Genomic DNA, 24,794 nt, shown 5'->3' on the forward strand with positions numbered 1-24,794 from the left:
TCTTTAAATATAAAAATATATTTTAATAAATCTTTTAATATTTTTTAAAAAATAAAAGCTATTATATTATATAATAAAATTATTTAATATTTTAAGTTATTTATAAGTTTTTAAAACAAATTATTATTAAAAGTTAATAATATTTTCTTTAATATAAATTTATTTTAAAAAAAGTCTTTAAATATTAAATATAATTTTTATATAATAGTTTTAATAGACTTTAATTAAAAGAGCTTTTTTTTTTAAAAAAAAAATTACTATTAAAAATATTAAAAATATATTTCTTAATTTAAAAGCTATTTTAATAAATAATTTAAATTATATATTTCTTATATTATATATTATTTATTTAATTTATAATAAACTTTCTTTTATTAATTTAATTTATAAAACTCTTTATTATATTATATTATATTTTTAAATAATTAATTTTATAAATTCTTTAACTTTAAACTTAAAATAATTTCTTTAAATTATTTAAATTATTAATTATATATTTTAAATATTTATATATATATAAGAACTTATATTTATAAACTTATATTTAATATATTAAATTAAATTATTTGTATCTAATATAAATTATATAAAAAATTAATTAAAATTTATAAAAACTCTTTTTAATTATAAAAGAAATAATATTATACTTATAAAGCTTTTTTAATTCTTTCTTTTCTTTTATATTTATAAAGCTTTTTATTTTTCTTTATAAATTATTATAGCTTTTATTCTTTTTATAAATTCTTATAGCTTTATTTATATATATAAAGTTCTTTTCTTTTCTTATAAGCTTTTTTAAGCCTTATTTATTATAGCCCTTACTTTTATTTATAAAGCTCTTTCTTTTTATATATTTTTTTAAGTCTTATTTGCCTCTATAAGTAACTTATTACTTATATTCTTATTTATAGCTTTTTTTAGCCTTTATTTATATTTATAAAGCTTTTTCTTTTTTTTTATAATTTATTATAGCTTTTTCTTTTATTTATTATTTTTTCTAAGCTATCTTATAAGCTTATAAAGCTTCTTCTTTCCTTATATAAACCCTTATAGCCTTATTCTTACTTATAAAGCTCTCTCTTATATTTATAAAACTTCCCTTAAGCTTGCTAGGTATTAGGATTACGGTATATAATATGCAAAAGTTTTAATATTCCTTATATAACTTATATTTTTAGGAAGTCCCAAAAGCTAGCCTGAGCCTTGAGAATTCCCTCCCGAGCTTTAAAAAATTATAAGAAAAGCCCCTTGTATTCCAGAACTACTAAAATAGAGAGAAAGGCACTTGAGCTTCTCCTTTCTAATTCTTAGCTAAGCGCTAAGGATTTGGATATAATCGCATTCCGATATACGATTTCCTAGAAGGGGGAGATTCTGGTATTCCTTATGTAACCCGTATTTTTCAGGAAGCCCCGGGAGCCAACTGCTTAAGGGTAGTCCAAACGTAGCTTAATATAAAGAAGTAATTATTTTTTAGGAATATAAAAAAATCAGCTTTCTTATATAATTCCCGCAAGTTATATATAAAAGGCTATAGCCTTTATTATATAACTAAAACCTTAAAACCGCGAAAATAATATAATTTTTAAAAAGTATAGCTTATTATACTATCTTAGTTTTCTAAATATCTCTAGTATATTTCAAGTATATTTTACTAGTAAAGTAATTATATTATATATATTTAGAAAGTATTTAGGTATCTGACCAGGTATTTCAGATATTAGATATTTAGGAATTATAATAGTTATTATTTATTTGAGATTAAGAAATTAATTACTAAATCGAATTAGATAAAATTAATAGAAAGAAATCTATTATATTATAAGATTTATTATATAATATATCTCGAAATAAGCTTCTAATATTATAAAAAATACTTATAGAATTACTAAATAAAGGATTTATTTAAATAAGCTACTTTTTTATTATTATTTCTATTATTTTTATATAGAAATCTAATAAGAAATTATAATTTTATATAAATTACTAGAGCCTAAATAAGTTTATAAAAAAGAACTAATATTTGCTTTTATTAATCTATAAAATCTTTTAGAATATTAGAAAAGTAAAATAGTTTATAAAGCTTAATATTATAATAGCTTTTTATAAGATTTATATTATTAAAAAAGATAAATAGAAAATAGCTTTTTATATAAAATATAAATTCTATAAATAATTAGTAACTTTTTTTGGTCTAATAAATACCTCGAATATATTTCAGAAATTTATTAATTAAATCTTTAGGAATTTTCTAGATAAGTTTTATTTTATTTATATAAATAATATTCTAGTTTATTTATTAAAATTAGGAAAAGAATATTATAAATATATATAGAAGATTCTCTAATAATTCTAAAAAGCAGATTTATAACTAGATATTAATAAATATAAATTTGAAATTAAGTTAATAAAATACTTAGAGTTTATTATTAAGGCCAGAAAAAGCATTTATATAGATCTAATAAAGATTAAAGCTATTCTAAGCTAGAAAGCCCTAAAGTTAATAAAAGATATATAGAGTTTCCTAGAATTTACTAATTTTTACTAATATTTTATTCGAGAATTCTTAGAAATTATTTAATTACTATTTAATCTTATATATAAGAACTAAGTATTTTTATAAATAAATAAAATAGAGGCTATTTTTTAAAAGCTTAAAAAGATATTTATATCCGTTCTAATACTAATATAGTTTAATTATAACCGGGAAATAATTCTTAAAATAAATTTCTCTAAATAAAATATAAATAGTATTTTTATATAAATTAATAAAAAGAGTATTTTATAATTCTATATATTTTTCTCGAAGAAAAACAATTCTATAAAATATAATTATAAAATCTATAATAAGGAAATACTTATAATTATTTATTATTTAGAAAAATAGAATATAGAACTAAAAAGTATTTACTAGTTTAAGATCCAAATAAACTATAAAAACCTGAAGTATTTTATAATAATATAGAAACTTACTAAATAGTAAATAAGGTAATTCCTAATTCTTTTATAATATAATTTCAAGATCTTATATATTTTAGAAGAAAATAATAAATAAATAAATATATTTTTAAAGTAAAAATGGAATTTCTCTAATAAAAAAAGAAATAACTATTAATAGTCTAGAATATTATAATTATTAAAGCCAAAGACCTTTAATAATCTCTTTAAAAATTCGATTCTTATAATATTAGTATAAATAAAAAGACAAGTTAAAAAGAAATCCGTTTGTTTTTCCAAGTTTGGCCTAGAAAATTAAAACTAAGAAAGAGATATCTAGCCAGGAAACTAGTAAGATATAGAGGCCTAACTTATAAATATAAATTAGTAAAAAAGCAGAAGAAATAGAACGAGATTTCTTTTAATATTAAAAGATCTTTTTAAATCGAGCTTAAAAAGCCAAGAATAAAATAAGAGCTATATTAATAATAGGCGAGTAAAATAATAAATAAGAAATAATATTTAATATATACTAAAAAAGCTCTAGTATAATACCTAAAAAAAAGAATAAACTATATTAAGCTATAATTAAAGTAATACGAGAAGAGAAATAAATATTCTTATCTAATTTAAAAGTTAAGATATTAATAGAGAAATATTTATTATTTTAGTTAAATTAATTTCTTTTCCGGAAATAATAATAGATTTTTAACTTAGAAAAGCTTTATATAAAGCTAATTTAATAGATTTATAACTCGATTTAGTATAATTACTTAGAATAAGATAGTATAAATACTTTTTTATATAATAATTCTTTTAACTAAATATATTAAGGTAAATATATTAGTTTATATAGAATTATAATATTTATAAGAGAAATAAAATATAAAGAAACCGCTATTAGAGATTTCTAAAACCTTTCTTTATTCCGAATTAAATCTAATAAGAGATCTCGATTAATTTTATAATAGAACTTCTATTAAATAAAAAATATACTAATATAATAATTATTATAAATTATCTAGAAAAAGAGATAATACTCGAGGCTATAATAAATATTATAGTAAAAATAATAGTAAAATAATTTATAATAATCTATTATTACTAGTATAGGCTTTCGAAAGTAATAGTTTCTAACCGGGAAAAGCAGTTCATAAAAGTACTATAAATTAGAATATATAACTTACTAGATATTATTTATTAATTATCTATAATATATTATCTTGAAATAAACGGATTTATAAAAAAAAAATCAAATAATTAAAACCTTTTTCTATATCTTTATAGACTATAATTAAGTAAATTAAATAACTTTCTTATTATATATTAAGCTAGTAATTAATAACCGAAATATTTTTTTTATAGAAATTAGTTTATTTTTTTTATCTTATAAATATTATATTAAGCTAATATAGTTCTAGAATAAAGTTAGTAAAGAAAGCAAAGAACTATTACCTATTCAAATAGTAGATAATATTATATATAGGCTTTATAATATATAATAGTAATAGCCTAGTAATTTCAAGAAAAAATAATAAACGAGAAAAGAAACTAGATTACGGAATTTAAGATTAGAAATAAAGTCTAGCTTAATCTCTAGAATATCTGAATAAATAAGCTAATTAAGAAACTTAATATAAAGTATATTAAATATATAATAATTAAGGTAATAAAAAGCTATAGTTTTTAGTTTAATACTTTTCTAGAAATCTATAATATATTCTATAATAAATTCCTTTAGCTAAAGTTAGTCTTAAAACGACTTATAGCTATAATTATAGCTTATAAGAAACGAAAATAAGTATAAAGTTAAACGAATTCTTAATAAGAAATATATAAAATATAGTCGGGGGCTTTTAAAAAAGCTATTTATAAAATGAAAAAACTATATATATTTTATATAAGAACTATATTTCGCATTTAAAGAGATAATAATATTAGAAACTTAAAAAAAGATTATTTAATAAAAAGAAGTTCTACTTATATATTTATAGGACCGGTATTTGCAAATAAAGAAAAGGTAATATAATGGGTTAAAACCCGATTTATATATTTGGCTAGAAGCCTATATTAAGTTATATAATAAAGGCCAGGGCCTTTATTATATAATATGCCTCCTTGGATTAATAAAGTAATTATATATTACTTAAGAAGTTCAGATATTTTAAAGAATATAGTTCTGCTTTTTTCGTTTTTCTTTTTTTTTTCTTTTTTCTTTTTTTTTTCTTTTTTCTTCTTTTTTTCTTTTTTCTTCTTTTTTTCTTCTTTTTTTCTTTTTAGAGAATTCTATTTAATTAATCGAACTATTAGTTTTCTTTATATAAAGGCCTGGCTTGTAATAATTATATATTATACTTATATATATATTAATTAAAGTATTTATAAATAAAATATAATTAATTAGAAAATTTTATAAATAAATTTAATTTATAAATTCTTTAAATCTTTTTAAAGATATTTTATTATTTCTAATATTTCTTTGAAATTGCGAAAAGTATTATTAAAATAAATTTATTTAAATATTGCTTTAATTTAATAATATTAATTAATTTTGAAAACTTAAACTTTTAATTAAATTATTTTATTTATTATTTAATAAAAATCTCTAATATTTAAATAAGAATATTATTACCTAAAAGCTAAAATATATATTTATTTTATGTTTTTGTTTGAATTTGCTTTTATTAATTATAGTTTTAATTCTTTATAATAAATCTTTAAATATTATAAAGCTAATAAAATAAGTAATTGCAATTAAATAATTAGTTAATAAATACTTTTTTAGAGATCACTTGTTTTAAATTCTTTTAATATTATTATTTTATTATTATTATTATTAAAAAAAATCTTTTAATTAATTTTTGCTTTTAAATATAATTTCTACTATTAATAATATCTTTTGAAATAATATTTCAAATATTCTTATATTAGTTTATAATTCATATAAATATTATATTATATAAGAATTAATATAACTGGTTGTTTTTTTTTAAATAATAATAACTTTAAGAGCTCTCGTTAGTATTTCTGTATTATAATTAGTATAAGAGAACTTATCTTTATATTTTTTAAAAAAAATTACTAGGATAATATTTCGGGGCCAATATTTGTATATCCTGCTAAGTTAGGGAAATATAAGGGCCTTTAGGCACAGCCTGTGGGCATGAAAGAGAGTTTTGAAAGGCAAAAAGACAGCGCTAATATACTTCGAGGCGGGGTGAGTCTCAATATATACTCGATGTCTCTATCTCTTCCGCTAATATTTCATGACAAGTTGTTCAACGTTAGTACTGTAGTCGAGAGTCCTTTGTCGACAAGACTTGCCCAGAACGCAAGAAATTTCTTATATGTGTGAGCATCTTTTATCTGCTACTAGAATTTTATATAGTGAGCGTTGCCTAGTTAACTTCTATTAAAAGCGTATTATTAACCGGACCCAGGCACTCTAAACAATTCCAAATATAACAGATGCTTCAACTTGGACTCCGAATATTATTATAGCTATATCAGTTGGCTTAACAATGTACTTTATATTATTCAATATTGACTTGCTAGTTTCACTGGGCTGGACAACATACTCAGGCTTCCGCAGGGAGCGTATATTGAAGATAACGAAAAACGAGAAAAGTGAAAGCTACAAAACTCGGGGTCAAAGCTAGAGGAATATAATACGAGAAGTAGAGACGTTTGCAATATAATGGGTTTTATATAGTCAATTACTACTTTGTTATATGTTTGAACCCTAAGGGATGGCCTTTTATTATAATTATTATTCTTCTTCTTCCTCTTTCAAATAAAGTCGAGAGAGACTGTTGGTAGCAGAATAATGAATTTGCTATAGTACCAAGTACAAATGGCCTCACAGTGCCATTTTCCCATCACTTTCACGATCAAGCCTTAACCTTTCACCACATTTCTGCAAAGTGAAATGAAACAAGGTGCTCACTTATGATGTTTACTTACGAACCCCCCTGAAATTCAGAATAAGAATTCCCCCTTCCTGGATCCTTCTTGTCATGGGCCAGCAATATGGCATGTTTGCAGCCACTCCACGGAACTATAGAAGAACATTATATTTTATCTACGGTCAGTCAGGTGGGAATATGGATGTACTTTTAAGTTGACGGACCCTTTTAGCGGCCAGGCCTGGAATAACTCAGTTAAGTAGGGATGAAGTAAGTGTGCCGAGCGAACTCAGCATAGTATCGGAGTACCTATGAGAATGTAGGCCTAGTATGCGCGATGAACCGCTGAAAGAGGAAATATAACGCATCGCCACTCTCCTTTCGCTCTGAGCTGATCGGCGGGATTTTGCACCACCCTGATGATAGATTTTGGTATAAAGATTTGTTAAACCCTAAATAGTCATTCAGACAAGAATGAATATTTCGGAATCTTTATCAGAAACAGCCTCCCCATCCATAATTCCGTGAACATAGCATTCTCCAACCAATTCATACCTATCATATCTCCTGCTTCCGATCGCATGCTCTCCCACCCCCCTAACCAAAAACGGTGTTTGAGCCCCGCCAAAAATACATATCAAGTCGCCAGGTTGTGCCAGTTCAGGCACAAGCATAAAATATCCTTCCTGCTTAGAAACCGCAAACTTCCTCCGAAGCAACCCTTGTGCTATTCCAAAATAAAACGTCCTAGCCGCAACACGATCAGCCAAGATTCGTGCCGGAAGATTTTCACACGGAATTCCGGGATATATCTCCCAATATATTTGGTCTGAGATTTTATTGTCTAGGAGGGGACCGCGAAGACCTATACATATTCTCCTCCACGCCTCATAAGCTTTCTTGTAAGGAGCTGGTGCAGGACGCGTCTCGTCACCATGGTCACCCATCAGCGTTCTCCACAACGCTTCATCGCGGCACTGGCCATTGCGGTACTCCTCGCTAATGAGATAGCGTCTAGTTGTGCCAACAGGCTTTCAGTCGTTTCGAGCATATCAGCTTGTTTGTCTATAGCTTGATCTCCCATCACCCTTCCACAACGTTCAATCTCATCGATGTATTGTCCTCTGATTTCGATGATTGGAATGGTGGGATGGGTACTGAATTGCCACAGGCTTGCTCCAGATGCCCTGTACGGAACTCTCTCTGGAGATCTCCAGAAATTTCGAACGGGGACGTAGAGTTCCAGTCAACAGCCCATGAAGGAAGACCCGTTGTAATTCTGTGGTGGCCAATGCCTGCATGATGCAGCACCCTTGACGGTTCTTGTTGAGAGAGCAAGTGGCGTGTTGCCAACACGTATATCTCTCGCACTTCCTTATTATACATTCTTGAAAGAGAGTTTTGGGCTGCTGGATCTGCTATGCCAAGTAAAGCAAAGATCTTATCCTTTGCCTCCGTTACATCGGATCTGGAGATAAACTGTAGCAGCTCAACTAGTTCCATGCATGATTCTTGTTGGATCCTAGATCTGATGCGTGAAATCAGTCGTATGCAATCTGTTCCGCGGATAGGGACTCGGAATCTTTGCCGCGGTGCAGTCACGGGAGATGAGGGGATAAACAGACTGCCCACATCCTGAGTGGTGAGCATCTCTATAGTTGAGGCAAAGTATTCCCAGGGAGGATTGAGCCGCCGTAGAAAATATGTACTGGCTCTGCGACGGCGATTTCTTGGATGATCCAACTCCGTGTCCAGTACTGATGATTGAGAAGCGAAAACAGAGCAGGCCATTTTGGAGATTTGGAGCCGATTTCTAATATTGTCTTTAGCTCTGGGCCTTGCAGCCCACCAAATCTTAATCTTCTGTTTAGATTGGAGATGAAACCCATGGCTATCCTGGAATCGGGCTGAGAGCCGAGCCAGACTAGTACTCGAGATGCCCGGCTGTAGATCTCACGCATCAAGGGGATTTGAACACTCTTTTCTTCCTTATCGACTTGATTAATGCAAATGGAGTCTATCCAGATCTTCCGGGTTTTCAGGAACGTTGCTCTATCTTGGAGAATGTCGAATGCGTTTGAGTTAACCTCTAACTTGCAACCGTTGATTATAACGGACCGACTTTGACTCGGATCTCCCAATGTATAGGAAATGGCCTCGTATGAAGGGCGAGAGTCGATTCTGTGTATGGAGAATTCGCACTTGACTGGTCCAAAGGGAAAGGGTCTTGATAGCTGGAGGGGCTGTATGGAACGCTTTTCCGAAAATCGTTCGTATCGAAGTATTTCGTAGTAATGATTTTCGTTCCGAGAGAAAAGGCCCCTCCATATCTTGTATAAAAAGATAATTATTGCCGGAGTAACGATTTTGGAAGCAAGGATCATAATAGTCGGACTTGACGTCGCGCTAAAGGGGCCCTTCCCTTTAGTCGGGGAAAGCAAGTTGTCCCGGGAAAGCAAGATGTCCCGCACCAAATAAAATCCTTAATAACTTGAAACATTAACCTTTTTAAATAATTCTAAGTAATAGAATTAAAAATATAAGCCTTATAAACTAGATACGATTCTCTAAATTTTAAAAAAAGATGTAGGTAGAGAGTTATTAAGGTTTTAATAATAAAATCGCGAGAAATACAAAAATTGTAAGAATTATTTGTTCGCGACCATTTCGCGAGTATTAGATCTACAACTTTTGCTTAATTATAAATTTTTATTCTTTCACTTAAAACTTTAGCCCTTAATTATGCAATAGGTAACTATAAGATCGCGAATAAAACGTATTAATTAGATTTTCTATAGCTAGTTCCTAATATTGTTTTTTAGAAGGCAAAAAAGGCTAGTGCGGGACATCTTGCTTTCCCGGGACAACTTGCTTTCCCGGGACAACTTGCTTTCCCCGACTAAAGGGAAGGGCCCCTTTAGCGCGACGTCAAGTCCGACTATTATATCCTATCAAATGGTACGAGATTCTGAGGAATATCGAAAGGCCCAACTGCACATATCTGAGAGGCCTCCCATCGAGATAATACCAGGTATATGCTAGCAGTAAAACAAGCACAACAAATGGAAGTACTGTCGATGAAATGTTCCAAAGAAACCAAAAACATATCGTCATGTTATGGCACAGCAAAGCCCCGCCCATATAAATCATTAACCAGATAACATAACCACATAATATGAGTCCCTCTCCATTATCGGCAGAACCACGACAGGCATATTGATAAGCGATCCTAAAATGTCTCCCCTGCAAATAAAAACTTGCAATGATAAAATGTGTTGGGAGCATGAGCGAACGGAGCGGGTTTAGAATTGGGAGGATTTTGAGATAGCCTTCGAGGATCAAGGTATCCCGGATAGCGAGACCGAGGGCTGTGAGCAAATTAGAGAGATGCAAGCCAGCCTCAGAGAAAACAGAGAACCAAATTTGAGCCATTTATTGTTGCTGGTAGTGATGAAGAGAAGGATACCCGTCGGCAATTCCTCGCTTTGCTGGGGCCGACTTGCACTAGCAAGTCGGACCCAGCAACTCCGACATACTACCAACTCCGACATTTGCAATAAAATATTAATTATTAAATTAACTATATAAAATATCGAAATAATAAAATTAGATTATTATAGCCCTCAATTAAGTCTATAATTGCCTAATAGAGCTTTTTGCGAAATAAAAAGGTTCTGGTATAAATTATTAATAATTTACTTTAAAATTATAATAATATTCATACTCCCTATTAAAATTAGTTTATAATATATTAACTAATTACCATATTTATTAATATTAAATTATATATTACTATTAAAATTAGAAGTCTATATATCTTCCTGTATTATCTAAGTATTAATAGCTTTAATCTTATACTTTCTGCCCCGTAGCTTCTTTCCCTGTACTAAAGCTTCCTGTCTTCTAGCCTCCTTGGCCTCCTCCTCTATTCTCTTCTTCTCATCTCTTTCTGCTTTCTCCTTAGCCCTCTATTCCTTCTTTTTTCGATTATCTTCTACCTTTTAAGCCTTTTTAACCTCCCTTCTAATCTTATTTTTCTCCTTTTTAATTACTACTTTATACTGGCATTTGGCTAGCTCTAGCTCTTTCCTCGTTCTAGTAAGTTCGTCTTCCTCTTCCCTATCGTTTCTAGCTTTAATATTATATAGAGCTTCCGTAGAGAAGATTATATGGCCTCTATAAACAGGTTTAATATATTATTTGTAATCCTTTTTATTTATAAAAGGGGAATTACTAGCCCAGAGATCTCGATTATCCTTATCCCGTAACTACTACTTGGCAATAGCTCCCAAATTAGCCTTAATTTAGGCCCCTTTCCTGAATTTCTTATTTAAAAGCTTTCGAGAGGGAAATAATATAGTATCTTTATATTTTTCGAGAAAATCTATATATATAAAGATCTCTTTTACTCTATAGGAGATCTATATAAAAGCGGTTTTAGTATACTATTATAGATTAAGACCCTTAATTCCAGAGTTCTCTTTACTATAATCAGTAATATTAGTCTCAGAAAAGGGTTAAATAAGGTTATTAGTATTATTAGTACTTTGATTTTGAGCTTAATTAAGTAAAGGAAGCTCTATTTTATTATTACTTAAAGAAATATCGGAATAAAGGAGCTCAAAATCAGGAAAGGCATTAGGCTATTTCTCCTATATTAAGTAATTAGGAGGTTCCATTCTAGCTTGGGGCTCGTTTAATACAGGTATATAAATAGCTTTATTAAGGTAATTTTTATTAAAAGTATAAAGCCGTCCTTTGACTTCCTAATTACCTAGTTTCTTCTTAGTATAAAGCTTTATAGCCCTAAGAACTAGCTCAGGATTAAGGGAGTAAATACCTGCTCTTTTAAATAATAATTAGATATTTCCTTTAGTAAAGGTTTTCTTACGAATTTGAGTTAATACCTAAAGAAATATAGTCTTTATAAAGTTATTTTTCCCCGTACGAACTCTATCTTTAATAGAGTACTTGTACTAGTACTTCTCCTATAAGAAATAGCCTATATCTAGTAGTTAATGGAAGTATATAAAATATACTAATAAATAGAAAGGTATTATATCTAATTACTTATAAATAGATATAAATTCGTAAGTTATATAGCTACTATAATTATTAAAGATAAGAAGATAATATTTGCCTTTTCATATATTCTTGGTTTAATAGTAGAAGTGCCATAGCTAGCTTATTATCTATATAGCCTGTTTTACTCTAGGCGATTTTCGTACTATTAGAGAGATTATTATTAAATATCTTCTCTTTAAATACCTTATAAGATATAATAATAAAGGCTTTAATTACGAAACCTTTAGCTAAAATATACTCTATTACTATAATTAACTCTCGTTTAGCTAGATCCTTAATATAAACCTATAATTATTAATTAGTAAGTATAAAGTACGAAGTATAAAGTACTAAATATAATTATTAGATAGTATATATCTCTCGAATATTCTTATATATAATTACTATTAAACTAGTAATATACCTAATATAAAAACTAATCTTATTAATATTATATATATTAAATATTTATATTTCATACTTATTTAAAATAGCCTAGAGCTATATAAATATCTCCAAGACTAGTTCTGGAGTAAGTACCTCCTTCCATTAATAATCTATAGGCTTTATATATATAGTATAATATCTCCTAAGCTTTTTTTGCTTTTCTATCTAACGAAAAGCCTAATTATTCCCCAGGCAATTATTATCTCTATTAATTAGGCCTATAGCCTCTAGAATTTGCATAGTAGTCCGAGTAACTATATTATACCAAAGCGGGAAACTCCTCTTAATAGCTATATCTATATATCATATTAGGCTTATTTCCTGGGCCTTATTTAGCCGCATATTATATCCTCTATTCTCCAAAAGAGGCTTTACTTCCTATTCCCTTCTATATAAAGTTATATAAGAGATATTAAATACGCCTGCTATAATCCGCAAGCTAGTAATTTCGGTTTCGGATAGGTTATAGTATACCTTTAGGGCCTCCTATATTCGAGCCTCCTTCTCTAAATATAGCTTTATCTTATACTTTAGTATCTTCCGGAGCCTCCTAGTAAGCTCTTTAACCTGTCTTCTCAATATTCAATATATGGCTTTCGGTATAGTAGTTAATTTGGTAGTTGATTTAGTAGTTAAATTAGTAATTAATATAATTAATACCCTGCGATTTTTGGTATTTTTTGGCTTTGGTATTAAGCGAGTTCTTTCCGAAAAGAATTCAAAAAATCACGTTTTAATTTATAGTATAATACTATATAATTATATGAAAAAATATTCTATTATATAATTATAGAGTCTATTATAGCCTATAATTATATAAAAAAATTTATCTTAATTAGATACGTGGTTGTTTTTTAATCTAATATATAGACTAAAAAATCAATGTCGGAGTTACTGGGATGTCGGAATTGGTGTCACCAGCGAGCATAGCGAGCTGGCCCGAACCGGGTGCGGAATTGCCTGCGAGTAGGTTCAGCTGAAAATTTTCTCTCCTTCGGTTCTTTTGTAGGTTTCAGATGTAGCCAATAAATATGCATTTCCAAGCCACTAGTGGGTTTGGGTTCAGCTGAGGCTCCGGAGTAATGCCCTTCTAAAATCAATACTTTAAAGCTAGGATACAATAACCCCCCCCCCCCAATATATTGATCCGATTGGTACAAAAGAAAACTATATTACAGGCAACTAGGATCTGTATAATTCCAAATATAAATAATGTAATATAGAAAACATAGCCGATTCGTAGAGGGCCGAAAAAGAACCTCTCTAAGCAAACCCAGTTGACTTATTAGCGTGCTTAGGACTTAGGGCTTAGCTCAGGTTAGAGTGGCGACTACTCAGGTTCAAAGACGAAAAAAGACTCTAGTAGGATAAATTGTCGGTCGAGGTTATATAAGTAGTATGCTCAAGTTTGAGAAATCTCCATATCTGCTTTGAGTGAGCAACGCCGCAGCTATAACTACGACTCGACTCCCCTCAACGACGCTCAGGTGACAATTCGGCATGGGTGGCGCAAAAGTCTGTGATCAGAACAAAGAAATTCATGCCATCGTAATTTCCGCGACACACTGGATCCAACCAATTCTACCCACTTACAGTTCCTCGATCCTCGGTCCCCCGAGCTTAAAGAGGCGACTCGCCTCCTCCAAAGCTGACTTATCGGGCATGCCTGGGACGCCAATTGAGTCAGACACGTTCACTCGGCATGACCGAAAGGAGGGGTTCACGTGACATACACAGCAAACATCTCTCTTCGCAGTTCGACTCGCTCTTTCCGCCCTTGCAGAAGCAAGTCACTTTGTTTCCGTTGGCGCGGCATGTTGCTGTCTGCTCCAAGAGGCTGCAGAACTCTGTGCAGTCATCCTCGTCCTCCTGCTCGCAATCGGATGATCTGGAGACCGTGAACGATGGGGCTGTGGGCTGATTAGGAACAGTGGGATGGACCCTAGAGGTGGATAGACGCTGCGTACCTTTGGCGCGGCCCGCCTGTGCACCGGTGGCCATCGGAATGGACATCTGTTCGTGAGCTGGAACTGCTATCGCATGAGTGATTGATTGTTCCCAGCTAAATCTCAGACAGCTCTTACCGCTGCGCTCGAGCGTCATCGCGGATGCCAGGACCAACAGCGTCGAGAGAGTTAAGGCTGACTTGAAGAACATCATGTTGCGAAGATCGTGTTTTGTTTGGTGTTCAAAGTATGATGTGGGAGTTGAAGAGTGTCTTTGGTCTTATCGTGGAGGTTGAAGTGCAGGTGATCAGCCCGATGACGCTTGCCTCTCAGCCAGGCCGAAGCTACTCAAGCTTGATCACGAGACGCGGGAAATAATCCCCCACTTGCTCCATTAAGGTTAAGTAAGCTAAGTTACGAGATTGCGATCTCGTCGTTACTAACCTTACTATCACCTACTTTATTATTATTAAATGCCTAGTTCTATTTAATTATGACTCTTATTATAATATTAATAGCTTGGTTTAATTATTAGCTTTAAATTTATTAATAATATTCTTAAAATTAATTCAATAAAATAGAGGCCTATGGTTGCAAAACTTTCATTGAGGTGGAAAGCACAGCGCTCGAGGGTCACACGATGTTGAAGATCAGAAGCATATCTCACGCTGTATAAGCGATGACGGCGTTGAAGGATACTGAATGAGATGTGCTGACTTTGTGGGGATCTTGGTACTCTTGTGTAATACGCAGGCTCTTTTGGTCAACACATGAAGTCGCTATTTGCAAGAGAGTCTTAATTATAATATATTAAACTAATATAAATTTATCTTGAAATATTACTAAAATTATTATATTAAATTAAGATATTATATAATATATTAATAATAAAAGAGTTTGTTAATTAATTATTTAAAATTATATTATAAAATACAGAAAACAAGTCGAAATTATAATTTATGACCTTACTTTAGTTATTTTAGAAGTTTTTGAAATTTTCTAAGCACTTTAAAGAAATTACAAATTTTTGGTGTTCCGATAGGGGTACAAGTGGGCTGCGGGGGAGCTGTCAAAGCGCTGAAACACGCTTCACCGCCTAGCTTATCGGTGGAATTGGGGACAGTCGGACTGTGGAATGGATTGTCCCGAGACATTTCGAATTATTATCGATAAATATCGATTGTCGGCTAATTAGCGCGATTGTCTATGAATTGATTATCGTGCCTATCAGAACCTACATTGAATTTGACAAGTGAAGCAAGTGACCGCGTTTATGTAGAATAAGAAGCAAGAGAGAGATACGGAGGATATAATTTGGTTCTTAGACTTGACAGCAAATTCAGCAATAGTGTGTTTGGCAATAGAAGGGTGAACTCCTTGAGCGGAATATTAATCTTCGTTTGTAGTGGGTGAACATCGCCGATACTTGTAAAAGCTCAGAGTTTCCTGTCTGACCAAGGGTATCCAACTCTACCAGGACAGGACGTCGTTGCCCGGGAGGATAGGATCGCGTCGTCGATTTCCACGCGATGGACATCACTCCTAGAGCAGCAGTTGTAGAAGTTTTATACTCTTCCCCGAGCCACAAAAGTGTAAATTGTCTCCCCGTACAAAACCCCATTACTTTGTGTAATATTCTGCAACCCAAGTCTTAATCTGCTCAACTTCGTTATCAATAACACTCTGCACACCCGCATTTAATGCCCCATTCTTCAAAATCAGATCCGAACAGTGGAAGCCGCCTGGGATGATCTGGAGCGGGTGATCTGGAGTTGAAGCCAGTTGTCCACCGGGTCGGAACTGTGAAGACATGCCGGAGGTGCGCCAGGGGTCAAACTCGCCGTTAGTCCAGATCAGACGTGTAGTATTATCGAGTCTCCATCCCTTCGTATGTTTATTGGTGGAGTGAACGTTGATATTTGGATTCACACTACCGTAGGTATAGCCACTTACTTCTGGGAACATGAGACCGCAGGTTCGTTGCCAGTAGTTTCGCGTGACGAGGCGTGAGACAATGGTTGGAGTCTCTTGGTGCACCACTGTTTCGTTAGTAAGATTGATTTAAGAACATCCTGGAATGAAGGGGACGTACTCTTGCCAGTAAGCAAATGGCTCGTTGCAAAGGAACCAATTCCACTGTCTATCCCAGGGATTACCGACGCTGTAGTCTGTGTAGAGGGTGTTGGAGGTGTTGTATGTGTCCAGGCAGCTAAGATCAGTGGGATCCAAATAGCCGTATTCTGTGCAGTCTGAATAATGAAGTCAGCTCTCGCATCTTGAATGAGATTTGGAAGAAGACTTACAGCCTGGGAGAATTCTAGTTTTGATCCAATTCGCATAACCAGCCAGGGCCTTCTCAAGACCAACGCCACTTGCGGGTGTTACAGTGCCAGATCCAGGGACCGCATTCTCGACAGCGTCACAGAACTGGAAGAACTTGCTGTAGCCTGTGTAGAAGTCGCTGTTTTGCCATTGATATGGGCCAATGGGGTGAACAGCAGCGAAATCATCATTATGCTCAAGTGCTGCGAGTCCGAACATGTCCTTGAGGGCGTGGATCTCATCGGCCGTACCTTTCGTCAACACTTGATCGATGTGATCAATGACGAGGGTAACATCGGCGCTGCAGTTCTTAGGCATGCCTTGCTGAACTGGATAGAAGTATTGCCACTCGAAATTTATCAGCCGAGGGAACACTTAATTTGATGGGAGGACTCACGTAGTCGTCGATAGCTTCGACGGGTGCGCTGGAGGAATGATAGGCCCAGAACGTCCCCGGTTGAGTGGACTCGATCCAAGCTGCGAGCGCGCCTGAGTACGAACCTCCACTGAAAACCCATGGCTTTTGCGCGTTAGCACCCTATTCTACCTTAGAAATCGAAAAATCTTACTACATTCTACGAGTTACTACTATGGTTGGTGTCAAAAGGCATGTTGATAGTTTTTGAAAAGTAGATAAAATCAGAAATTGATTGATCTAATGTCAATAATTGCAGAGCCTCGGTATCCAAGTATGCATATGGGCTTGAGTTGCCCCAGTATCGGTCTGCATCCTCATTAGGAAGCTGTTTTCAGTGCCAAGGTTTCAGTGTACTCACGCTCTACAATCACAACTGCACCACCAATAGCTTGAGCATAAGCGCCGGCAATGGTTCGATTTGTCAAGTATCCGGTAAATTTTGCTGCAGCAAGTTCACCTGGAGTAAATATCACAACCTAGGTTTGTGAGTTAGCTATCTTCACTCAAAGGGTGCACAAATACTCACGGGGGAACCTGGTCCATTCCAGAATTGAGAACTCCACCAGTAAGTTTGGGAGAACGTTCCTTTGGAAGGATCGGTGTGGTCTAGGAGCTGCTGAAAGATGCCGTTTCCGATCGTTGCCGCTGCTGCATCCGCCGCTGAAAATTCCAGAGCAGGCGGGACTGGTCTCCCAAGTCTAACAGCTGAAGCAGCTGCCGCCAGGAGAGCCACGGTGGAGAAAAGTGACGTCTTCATGGTGAATTTCTTACCTTGCAAGGGAACAAGAAGGACAATTCTCAAGAGTAGGGCTGAGAGGATAAGATTCGAAATGAAGGGACATCAATACTTATCGGCCTCAAGAAATTCCAAGTCTAGAACCCTACCATCAGAATATGGTCTGGCCGCCGCCAAAGTCCAAGAAGTCGGTACGAAGTAGGTGAAGACTTTCCTTGTTGAGCAGGGTATATGCAGGTCATGTTTATGACCTTCCCGGTGCAGCTACGCGCCGAGAAGATAGCACAGGAACACCTTCGCTTGCCCTGGCATCGATCCCCAGAACTTCATGTGACTGCCATCGCTGAACCGGGTAAGGTTGCTAGAGGTGTAGTACTTGATCGTGTATGGAAGGGGAAAGCCAGTATGTGACTGCGCTGACATCTGCAGTAGTGCGGTGTGCCTTGCGAGACCAGGATTGCTGACAGCGAGGTCGAAAGCGATTGAACTGGAAAGGAGCAAACATTGCGGAATTACACCAATTTCAAGGGTCGTGCGGCGGGATTCTGGGCCTGAAAAGATACTTTCATGGGGAGAATTGGCCGTCGGAGATGCGGGCTGCAGCTTCCGATAAAGGGTCATTAACCGAAAACCAAAAAACCGAAAACCTAAAACCTAAATACCCAAAGCTGCGAAAGCTACGAATTATATACTACTTAAAATTAGGCATGCAATTGCGCTAAAATTATAGTAAGGCTCGTAATTACTATAGCTAGTAAATAAAACTAGGTAATATACTAAAATAAGCTAATTAGTATTATTGCAAGGGGCTCTCTATAATATAGTGAGCTATGTTTTAAAGAACTCTCTCCAGAGAGCTATTTCCTAGGGAGCTCTTTAGGTTTTGCAGGGAGCTGCTATAATGGGGATTTAAAACAAGGAGTAATATATAGAGAGAATGGGCTTCCATAGCGTGGGATTACAGCGTACGAATGAGACGTGAAATTAGAAGAGTAAAGGTTGATTTAATTCTAAAAGAGAGAAGGAGAATGGGGTAATATACGCGGACCGCGGGCTGTACGGACGTCCGGAGGTCACGTGGCGCAGCCACGTGACCCTGAAGCCAAAATCCCTATTATACTGCCTTGTAAGGGGCTACTAAAGAGCTATTTCCCTCCCTTCTTTTAAAGAGCTTTTTATATATTAAAATAAGCTATTTTCTAGAAAATTATTAAAAAAAACTATTAAAAAGCTATTTATATATTATAATAAGCTATTTTTAAGGAATTTTTTTTTAAAAAGCTATTAAAAGCTTTATATATATTATAAAGAACTTTCTTTTAAAATACTTTCTTTTATTTTATTTTATTTTCTTAATATAAAATAAGTAATTATATAAATAATACAAGAATTCAAAAATTTGAAATATTGAATATATTTAATACGAAAATGAAATAATATACTTGTATTAAAAAATATAATAATATAAGGAAATTATTTAATAATTATTTAAAATTTATAAATCTTTAAATATATTAATACATTTGTAAAAATATTATATAATAATTATAATAATAATATAAAATTTCAAGATTATGAAGTTTAGTTATTAAAACTATTTGTAATTCAATTTAAAATAAATATTTATAAGTTTTATAATATATATATATAAATTAATTTATAAATTAAACTTAAGTTAATAATATTAGACTTAGAATTATAATTAAAGCACTTCTATAAAGTATTTTAATAATCGGTATTTCTAAGCCTTAATGCTATAAATTCGGTAATTTTAATACTTTATATAATAACTAGTTATGGGGCTCATTCCCTCACATGTAAACAATCCAGAATCAACTCGTTAAATCTAGCTCTTCACACCATCCAACCTCAACCCCTCCGGGTCCTCACTCTCCACATCACCCCACTGAATCTCATACCCCTTCTCTCTCAAATACTCCTTCCACGCCTCATCTTCGCTCTCTAACCTATTACTGATATCCGGAATAATAAACCAACTCGTCATCGCCCCCGCCGCTGCAAATCCGCTCCCAATCAAAAAAACCGCTTGATTCCCTTTATACCCCCCATCTACATCCCCAAAACTCGCTAGAATTGGAGCAAACACAGCGGTCCCTATCGCCGCCCCTGCTTTTCCAAAGGCAGCGATAAGACCGAGACATTGGCCGCGGATAGAGGTCGGGAAGGATTCGGACGACGTGAGAACGATCGTTGCGCCGGGGCCGACTTCGCCGAGGGTGAGGAAGATACCGTAGAAGATAATGAAGAGGGGGAGGATGCTCTGGATTGAGCCTAGGGCGCCGCCGAGGATGAATCCTAGGATTGCTTGTAGAAAGAACCCGAGTGCCATTGTTCTTCGGCGTCCAATTCGATCGGAAAGAAGACCACCAATGAAGGCGCCCGGGATGTAGAAGCAATTTATGACTGTGCCCCAGCCCATGTTCTTGGTGAGGGATGAGCCGACGTTGAGGCGAGTGAGAATGGTGGATGCGAAAAGGCCAAATGGGTAAGAGATATAGTTGTATCTGATTGAACAGTCAGTATGAATTTAGCGTTTATTTCGGTACTGGGACTTACAGGAACCATCCCAATGAGCAACCTAATAGTGGCCGCCAGTACCTCCTGAAGATTGGCCAGTAAGGAATCCGCTGTTTCTTTGCGGCGCTTTTTCGATAGGCTGTACTGACTGCCATTTTGTACCTGAACCAGAAAATGGAAATAGGAGGGATCAGCCCAAGAGCCAGGGACAGTCGCCAGACGACATTGTAATGGTTCTCATTTTCGTGGGAACAAAGAATAAGAAGGAGAGGGACGAGGCCGCCAAAAACGAATCCAAAAGTCGCAGAGAGATCCCCGATCAGAGCGAAGATGAAGCCACGATTCTTACGGACTCCTGAATCTTCATCTGTAGCTTCGGCTGCGCCGGCTCCAGAGACGGGATATTCTCTTCACGAAACACACCTCGTCAGTCAAGTCCATTGATAAACATAAAGGGACTCACCCTCCAGCACCAACCCCCGCAATACCTCTACTAATCACCAACATCCAAAACATGCCCAACTCATCCTTCCCACTACTCGCAGCACTCAACGCAATGCCCACGACAAGAATGAGCGTCGTCAACACTGCACCACTCTTCCTCCCCAACCTATCAGAAATATACCCAAATCCTAACATGCCCACAATCATGCCAATGATGAAGGCATTTGAAAGGCGAGAATACATAGTTGTCGAGAGGTCCGGATACAAGATGCCGAAGATGAGAGACAAGTTGCCGATTATCGATGCGTTGAAGCCATCGGAGCCGATGGCGAGACCGGAGAAGACGACCATGAGGGTTACAGAGAGTTTGGAGTAGGCTGTTTTGCCTTCACTAATGGTGATTTCCCCAATGTCCTTTTCATTGGAAGTTGGGGCCATCTCCGCAACGGCCTCAGCTTTGGTGATTGAGGCCAATGCATCTTTGCCAGCCGGCTCAGAAGCGATCACTGCAATAGACTCCATATCAAAGCTCAAATATTTTCGATTGAGGGAAAGCAACGCGAGGAAAAAAGTTGGAAAAGAAAAGGAAATAAAAGCACTGGCCGTCGTGGAACTTTTATCGCAACCGCGAGTAATGCTGCCGCGGTTGAAACAGGGCATTTACTCATTGCTGCATAGTCGTTATCAAAGGAAATAATCTGATTGAGAGCTGCCCGCAAAACCAGGGGATACCCGGCAATCGGGTCTGCGGTGCAAAGGTGGGACGAAGGAACGTTACAACGTCGTTGAAGATTCTTGCCCGTCTCTGAGATAGGCTTTATCCGCTGCCCACTCACTGAAATTTCAGGTGTTTAGCGCCCCACCCAATCCCTACCCCACCTACCCCACCCATCATCACCAACTTCTCGTCTCCTCAATTCAGGACTCACGAGATGGCTGATGGACAGAGATCAACTCTCGGAATGAAGCTCCATAAAGTTGTTGACGAGAAGAACCAACTTTTCCACGAGAAGCATGATACCAGATATGGGCGCGCAACTCTCTCCTTAAACGCAAGAAAGGTTTTGTTTACAGCAAGCGCGTTTGCAAGTACATGTCTCCTCCTTGTAAGTCCCCATAAACACCATCTCAATAAACCCTAATACTTTAGTACCAGATCTCAAAATTCGGCCATTCAGAGAGTTTTTACACTTTTTCACACCCTCAAACAGTCGCAGAATTCCAAGAATGCTCCATGAAGACCTTTCTGGACACCGGGCTCCCCTTCCTCTCCTCCGCCTCGCCCCTCCCGATCTTAGAATTCGTCTCCCGGCGTAACAGCCTAGCAAAAGCCTTGCTCCGAGATAGGGTAGATGCGTTTATTGTAGAACCAGGCTACACATTCAAATACTATGCCAATATCTCGCAGCCCGACTGGGAAGTATGGGAGCCGGAAGAGCGGCCCTTCCTCATGATCGTGCAGCCCATCAACTCAAGCACCGGAGAAATTACTGCTACGACTAGGTTCCTAGCACCGAGTTTTGAGGTCGAGAGAGCAAGGTTGTTGGGTATGCCTTTCGAAGAAGAGGTTGAGTTCATTGCCTGGCAAGAACACTGGAATCCCTATTCAACACTATTGCAAAATTGGGACGCCTCCTCTCCCTCTCACGCTCACACTATACCAAACCCAAAGGTGATGGTCGACGACGAAATGAGGGATTTCATCCAACGCGGCCTTTCCCTCTCCGGCTTCAATGTCGTGGGACTAGGAGGCGAAGTAGAGAAAGTGAAGCAGACGAAAACCCCCCGAGAAATCGAGCTCATTCGGGCCGTTAACACAGGGACTGTTGAAGCCCTCCGTGCAATGAGAAAATGTATGTATCCCGGCTTGACAGAGAACGAGGTCATGAACGTATTGGATGATACCCTTCGAGCCGCTGGGCTGGAGCCTTTTTTTGATATCGTGCTTTTTGGTACCTCCCCTCCTTTTCCCCTCTCCAAACCTGTCACTGATATAAATAAAAGATGAAGATGCTTCCAACCCCCACGGCGGCACAGAGGGGAGCAAAGTGCTGGAAGCAGAGACATTCGTGCTCATCGACGTTGGGTTTGTCCCCCTCCGCACTTTACCCTCCAGTTTAACAAACTCAGCGCCCATCTACACGGCTACTCCTCCGACATCTGCCGGACTTTCTTCCCACCCTTCTTTCCTGAACCCTCTTCTATCTCTTATCTTTCACCAGCCACCGAGGAAAAATTAGCAGTCTGGGACATCGTCCTCGAAGCACAGACACAATCCATGCATGCCCTCAAGCCCAGAAACACAGCCGCATCCGTCGACATCGCTGCAAGAGTTGTAATTGAGAAAGCGGGGTATGGGGACGCTTTTACACACCGGGTAGGTCACGGGATAGGAATCAAAGCTCATGAAAGTCCTTACCTCAATAAGGGGAATGTAAATGTAACACTGAGCGCGGGAATGACGTTCACGAGTGAGCCAGGTGTGTACCTAGTAGGGAAGTTTGGGGTAAGACATGAAGATATCTTGTTAGTAAAAGAGGAAGGGGAGCCGGAGGTTTTGACAGGGCGACGGGCTACTGGGCCGTGGGATCCTTGACTCAGAATTCATTCTTTGCTTGTCTAAGCAATGGATGTATATAATATAATAAAAATGAGACCTTGATTTTCACTTCTTACTACAACCCCCCTGCGCCTATATCCTTAATATAGCCAATAAACAGGAGGTTCACGTTTCGTCTTTTGTAGCGAACACCCTTTATTGCTCTCATAAGAGTTACTTCCGAGTCGACGTTGTAATTTATCGGAAACTCGCTATTATCAAGGTCGTGGAACTCTGCTATAATACCCATTGTACCGAAAATCTTGTTGTGCGGGTTCGAGCACTGAATTTGCCCAGATAAGCTACTGAACATTGAGGCAAATGAAGGAAGAATCCCGTATAGTAAGTCTTGGGGGGGGGGGATTGATCTACCCATACAGAGGGATGGATCGTTTCAAGCCAAACCATCGCATTCGTCCGATACTTGTCAAACCTGGGATCAAACTCCAGCATAGTCTCAATATCCGAATCCCCTCGCTCTAGCAAGACAAGCCTGGATATGCGAACGAGTGTCTCACAAAATTGGCTCCACAGATAAGACGAAATAACCCACGTCCTGAAAAACTATTCACGAGACATGATGATTGCCCAGCTACAATAGCGGTGTAAGAAGTTGGTGGCCAGCTTGATCAAACAGGTAAGCTATGGTGGTCTTGTTATTGTGGATTTCAATCGGCAGAGCCTTTCCTTTTATAGCCAGTTGTCTCGCAGCTTCTAGATCCGAGTCCGCGTGTTCGTCTGATTCTCCAAGGAGTGCCCATACGGTGTGAGCCTTGGAGTATCTCAACCATGAGGGCTACTTGGCCAATTCGCTCATTGAAATTTGATTGACCAATACAAATTTCATCTGCCCAAACAAAAATATCAAAGTGGCATATAGGGCCGAGAATCTTGGTGGTGCGCTTTATTTATATGATTACTGGTATGTTGAATTCTGCGGAGAGCATCGCGTAAGGATTTGTTCACAAGCGATAGCCTGCCCTCAAATCAAATGGGGTAACACCAGCCTACCGTGGTAAACATTGTGCAACGTGGTATTCCGACGTCCCCATAACTAACAATGAAATATTCTCGATTATGAGATTTACCACTCAATGTAGATGCGAACATATAAAAACAGTCGTGATGAAGGAGAGGCTCCTTGCCGAGTAGGACTCAGTCTTTCCTCGAAGTAGAGGCGAATATGGAGACGTCAGCTACCTGGGGGAGGAAAAATGGATGTGAAATAATCTCAGTAGTAAGAGAGCCAAAAAGGGAAGTATCTTTCAGGCAGAAAATAAATGCACACGACTTAGAAAGTTTAAGTCGGCTTCGAGGGACCCAAATCAGCTCCCTAAGGGCGTCAAAAAGCGCCTAAATACATGCTTACGCCCAGTTTGCGCTTGCTCAGGCTGTGGTCGGGCCATACTCAGGCAGGCTCACTCTCGACCCAGGCTAA

The 24,794-nt window shown here is 35.8% G+C and overlaps 5 protein-coding genes across 5 annotated transcripts; 1 reads left to right on the top strand and 4 right to left on the bottom strand.

Moving 5' to 3' along the window:
* Window positions 1-8,755: 8,755 nt before the first annotated feature.
* Window positions 8,756-9,052, bottom strand: K444DRAFT_486014 (HET-domain-containing protein; the record flags this gene model as incomplete). Its single annotated transcript, XM_024873110.1, has 1 exon — window positions 8,756-9,052. A coding segment is annotated over one exon (297 nt), but the record flags the coding sequence as incomplete, so codon positions are not given.
* Window positions 9,053-13,584: 4,532 nt separating this feature from the next.
* Window positions 13,585-14,590, bottom strand: K444DRAFT_621493 (uncharacterized protein). Its single transcript, XM_024881922.1, has 4 exons — window positions 14,438-14,590; window positions 14,321-14,383; window positions 14,087-14,263; window positions 13,585-14,019 (listed from the first exon to the last, which is right to left on the bottom strand). Exons 1-4 carry the CDS (start codon window positions 14,511-14,513, stop codon window positions 13,943-13,945), a joined length of 393 nt encoding a protein of 130 aa, XP_024727015.1. The 5' UTR covers window positions 14,514-14,590; the 3' UTR covers window positions 13,585-13,942.
* Window positions 14,591-15,919: 1,329 nt separating this feature from the next.
* Window positions 15,920-17,796, bottom strand: K444DRAFT_648154 (uncharacterized protein; the record flags this gene model as incomplete). The annotated part of the gene is made up of 7 exons (XM_024885431.1): window positions 15,920-16,338; window positions 16,369-16,548; window positions 16,603-16,969; window positions 17,019-17,127; window positions 17,201-17,345; window positions 17,398-17,515; window positions 17,566-17,796. 7 exons carry the CDS (start codon window positions 17,794-17,796, stop codon window positions 15,920-15,922), a joined length of 1,569 nt encoding a protein of 522 aa, XP_024727016.1.
* Window positions 17,797-19,621: 1,825 nt separating this feature from the next.
* On the bottom strand, window positions 19,622-21,279 carry K444DRAFT_648155 (MFS general substrate transporter; the record flags this gene model as incomplete). The annotated part of the gene is made up of 3 exons (XM_024885432.1): window positions 19,622-20,300; window positions 20,353-20,721; window positions 20,777-21,279. 3 exons carry the CDS (start codon window positions 21,277-21,279, stop codon window positions 19,622-19,624), a joined length of 1,551 nt encoding a protein of 516 aa, XP_024727017.1.
* A 690-nt stretch (window positions 21,280-21,969) lies between these two features.
* Window positions 21,970-23,353, top strand: K444DRAFT_603222 (aminopeptidase-like protein P; the record flags this gene model as incomplete). The annotated part of the gene is made up of 3 exons (XM_024878765.1): window positions 21,970-22,709; window positions 22,762-22,843; window positions 22,888-23,353. Exons 1-3 carry the CDS (start codon window positions 21,992-21,994, stop codon window positions 23,351-23,353), a joined length of 1,266 nt encoding a protein of 421 aa, XP_024727018.1. The 5' UTR covers window positions 21,970-21,991.
* Window positions 23,354-24,794: the final 1,441 nt, after the last annotated feature.

The sequence above is a fragment of the Hyaloscypha bicolor genome (genome assembly GCF_002865645.1).
Source record: "Hyaloscypha bicolor E unplaced genomic scaffold K444scaffold_183, whole genome shotgun sequence".
Classification (NCBI taxonomy): Eukaryota; Fungi; Ascomycota; class Leotiomycetes; order Helotiales; family Hyaloscyphaceae; genus Hyaloscypha; species Hyaloscypha bicolor.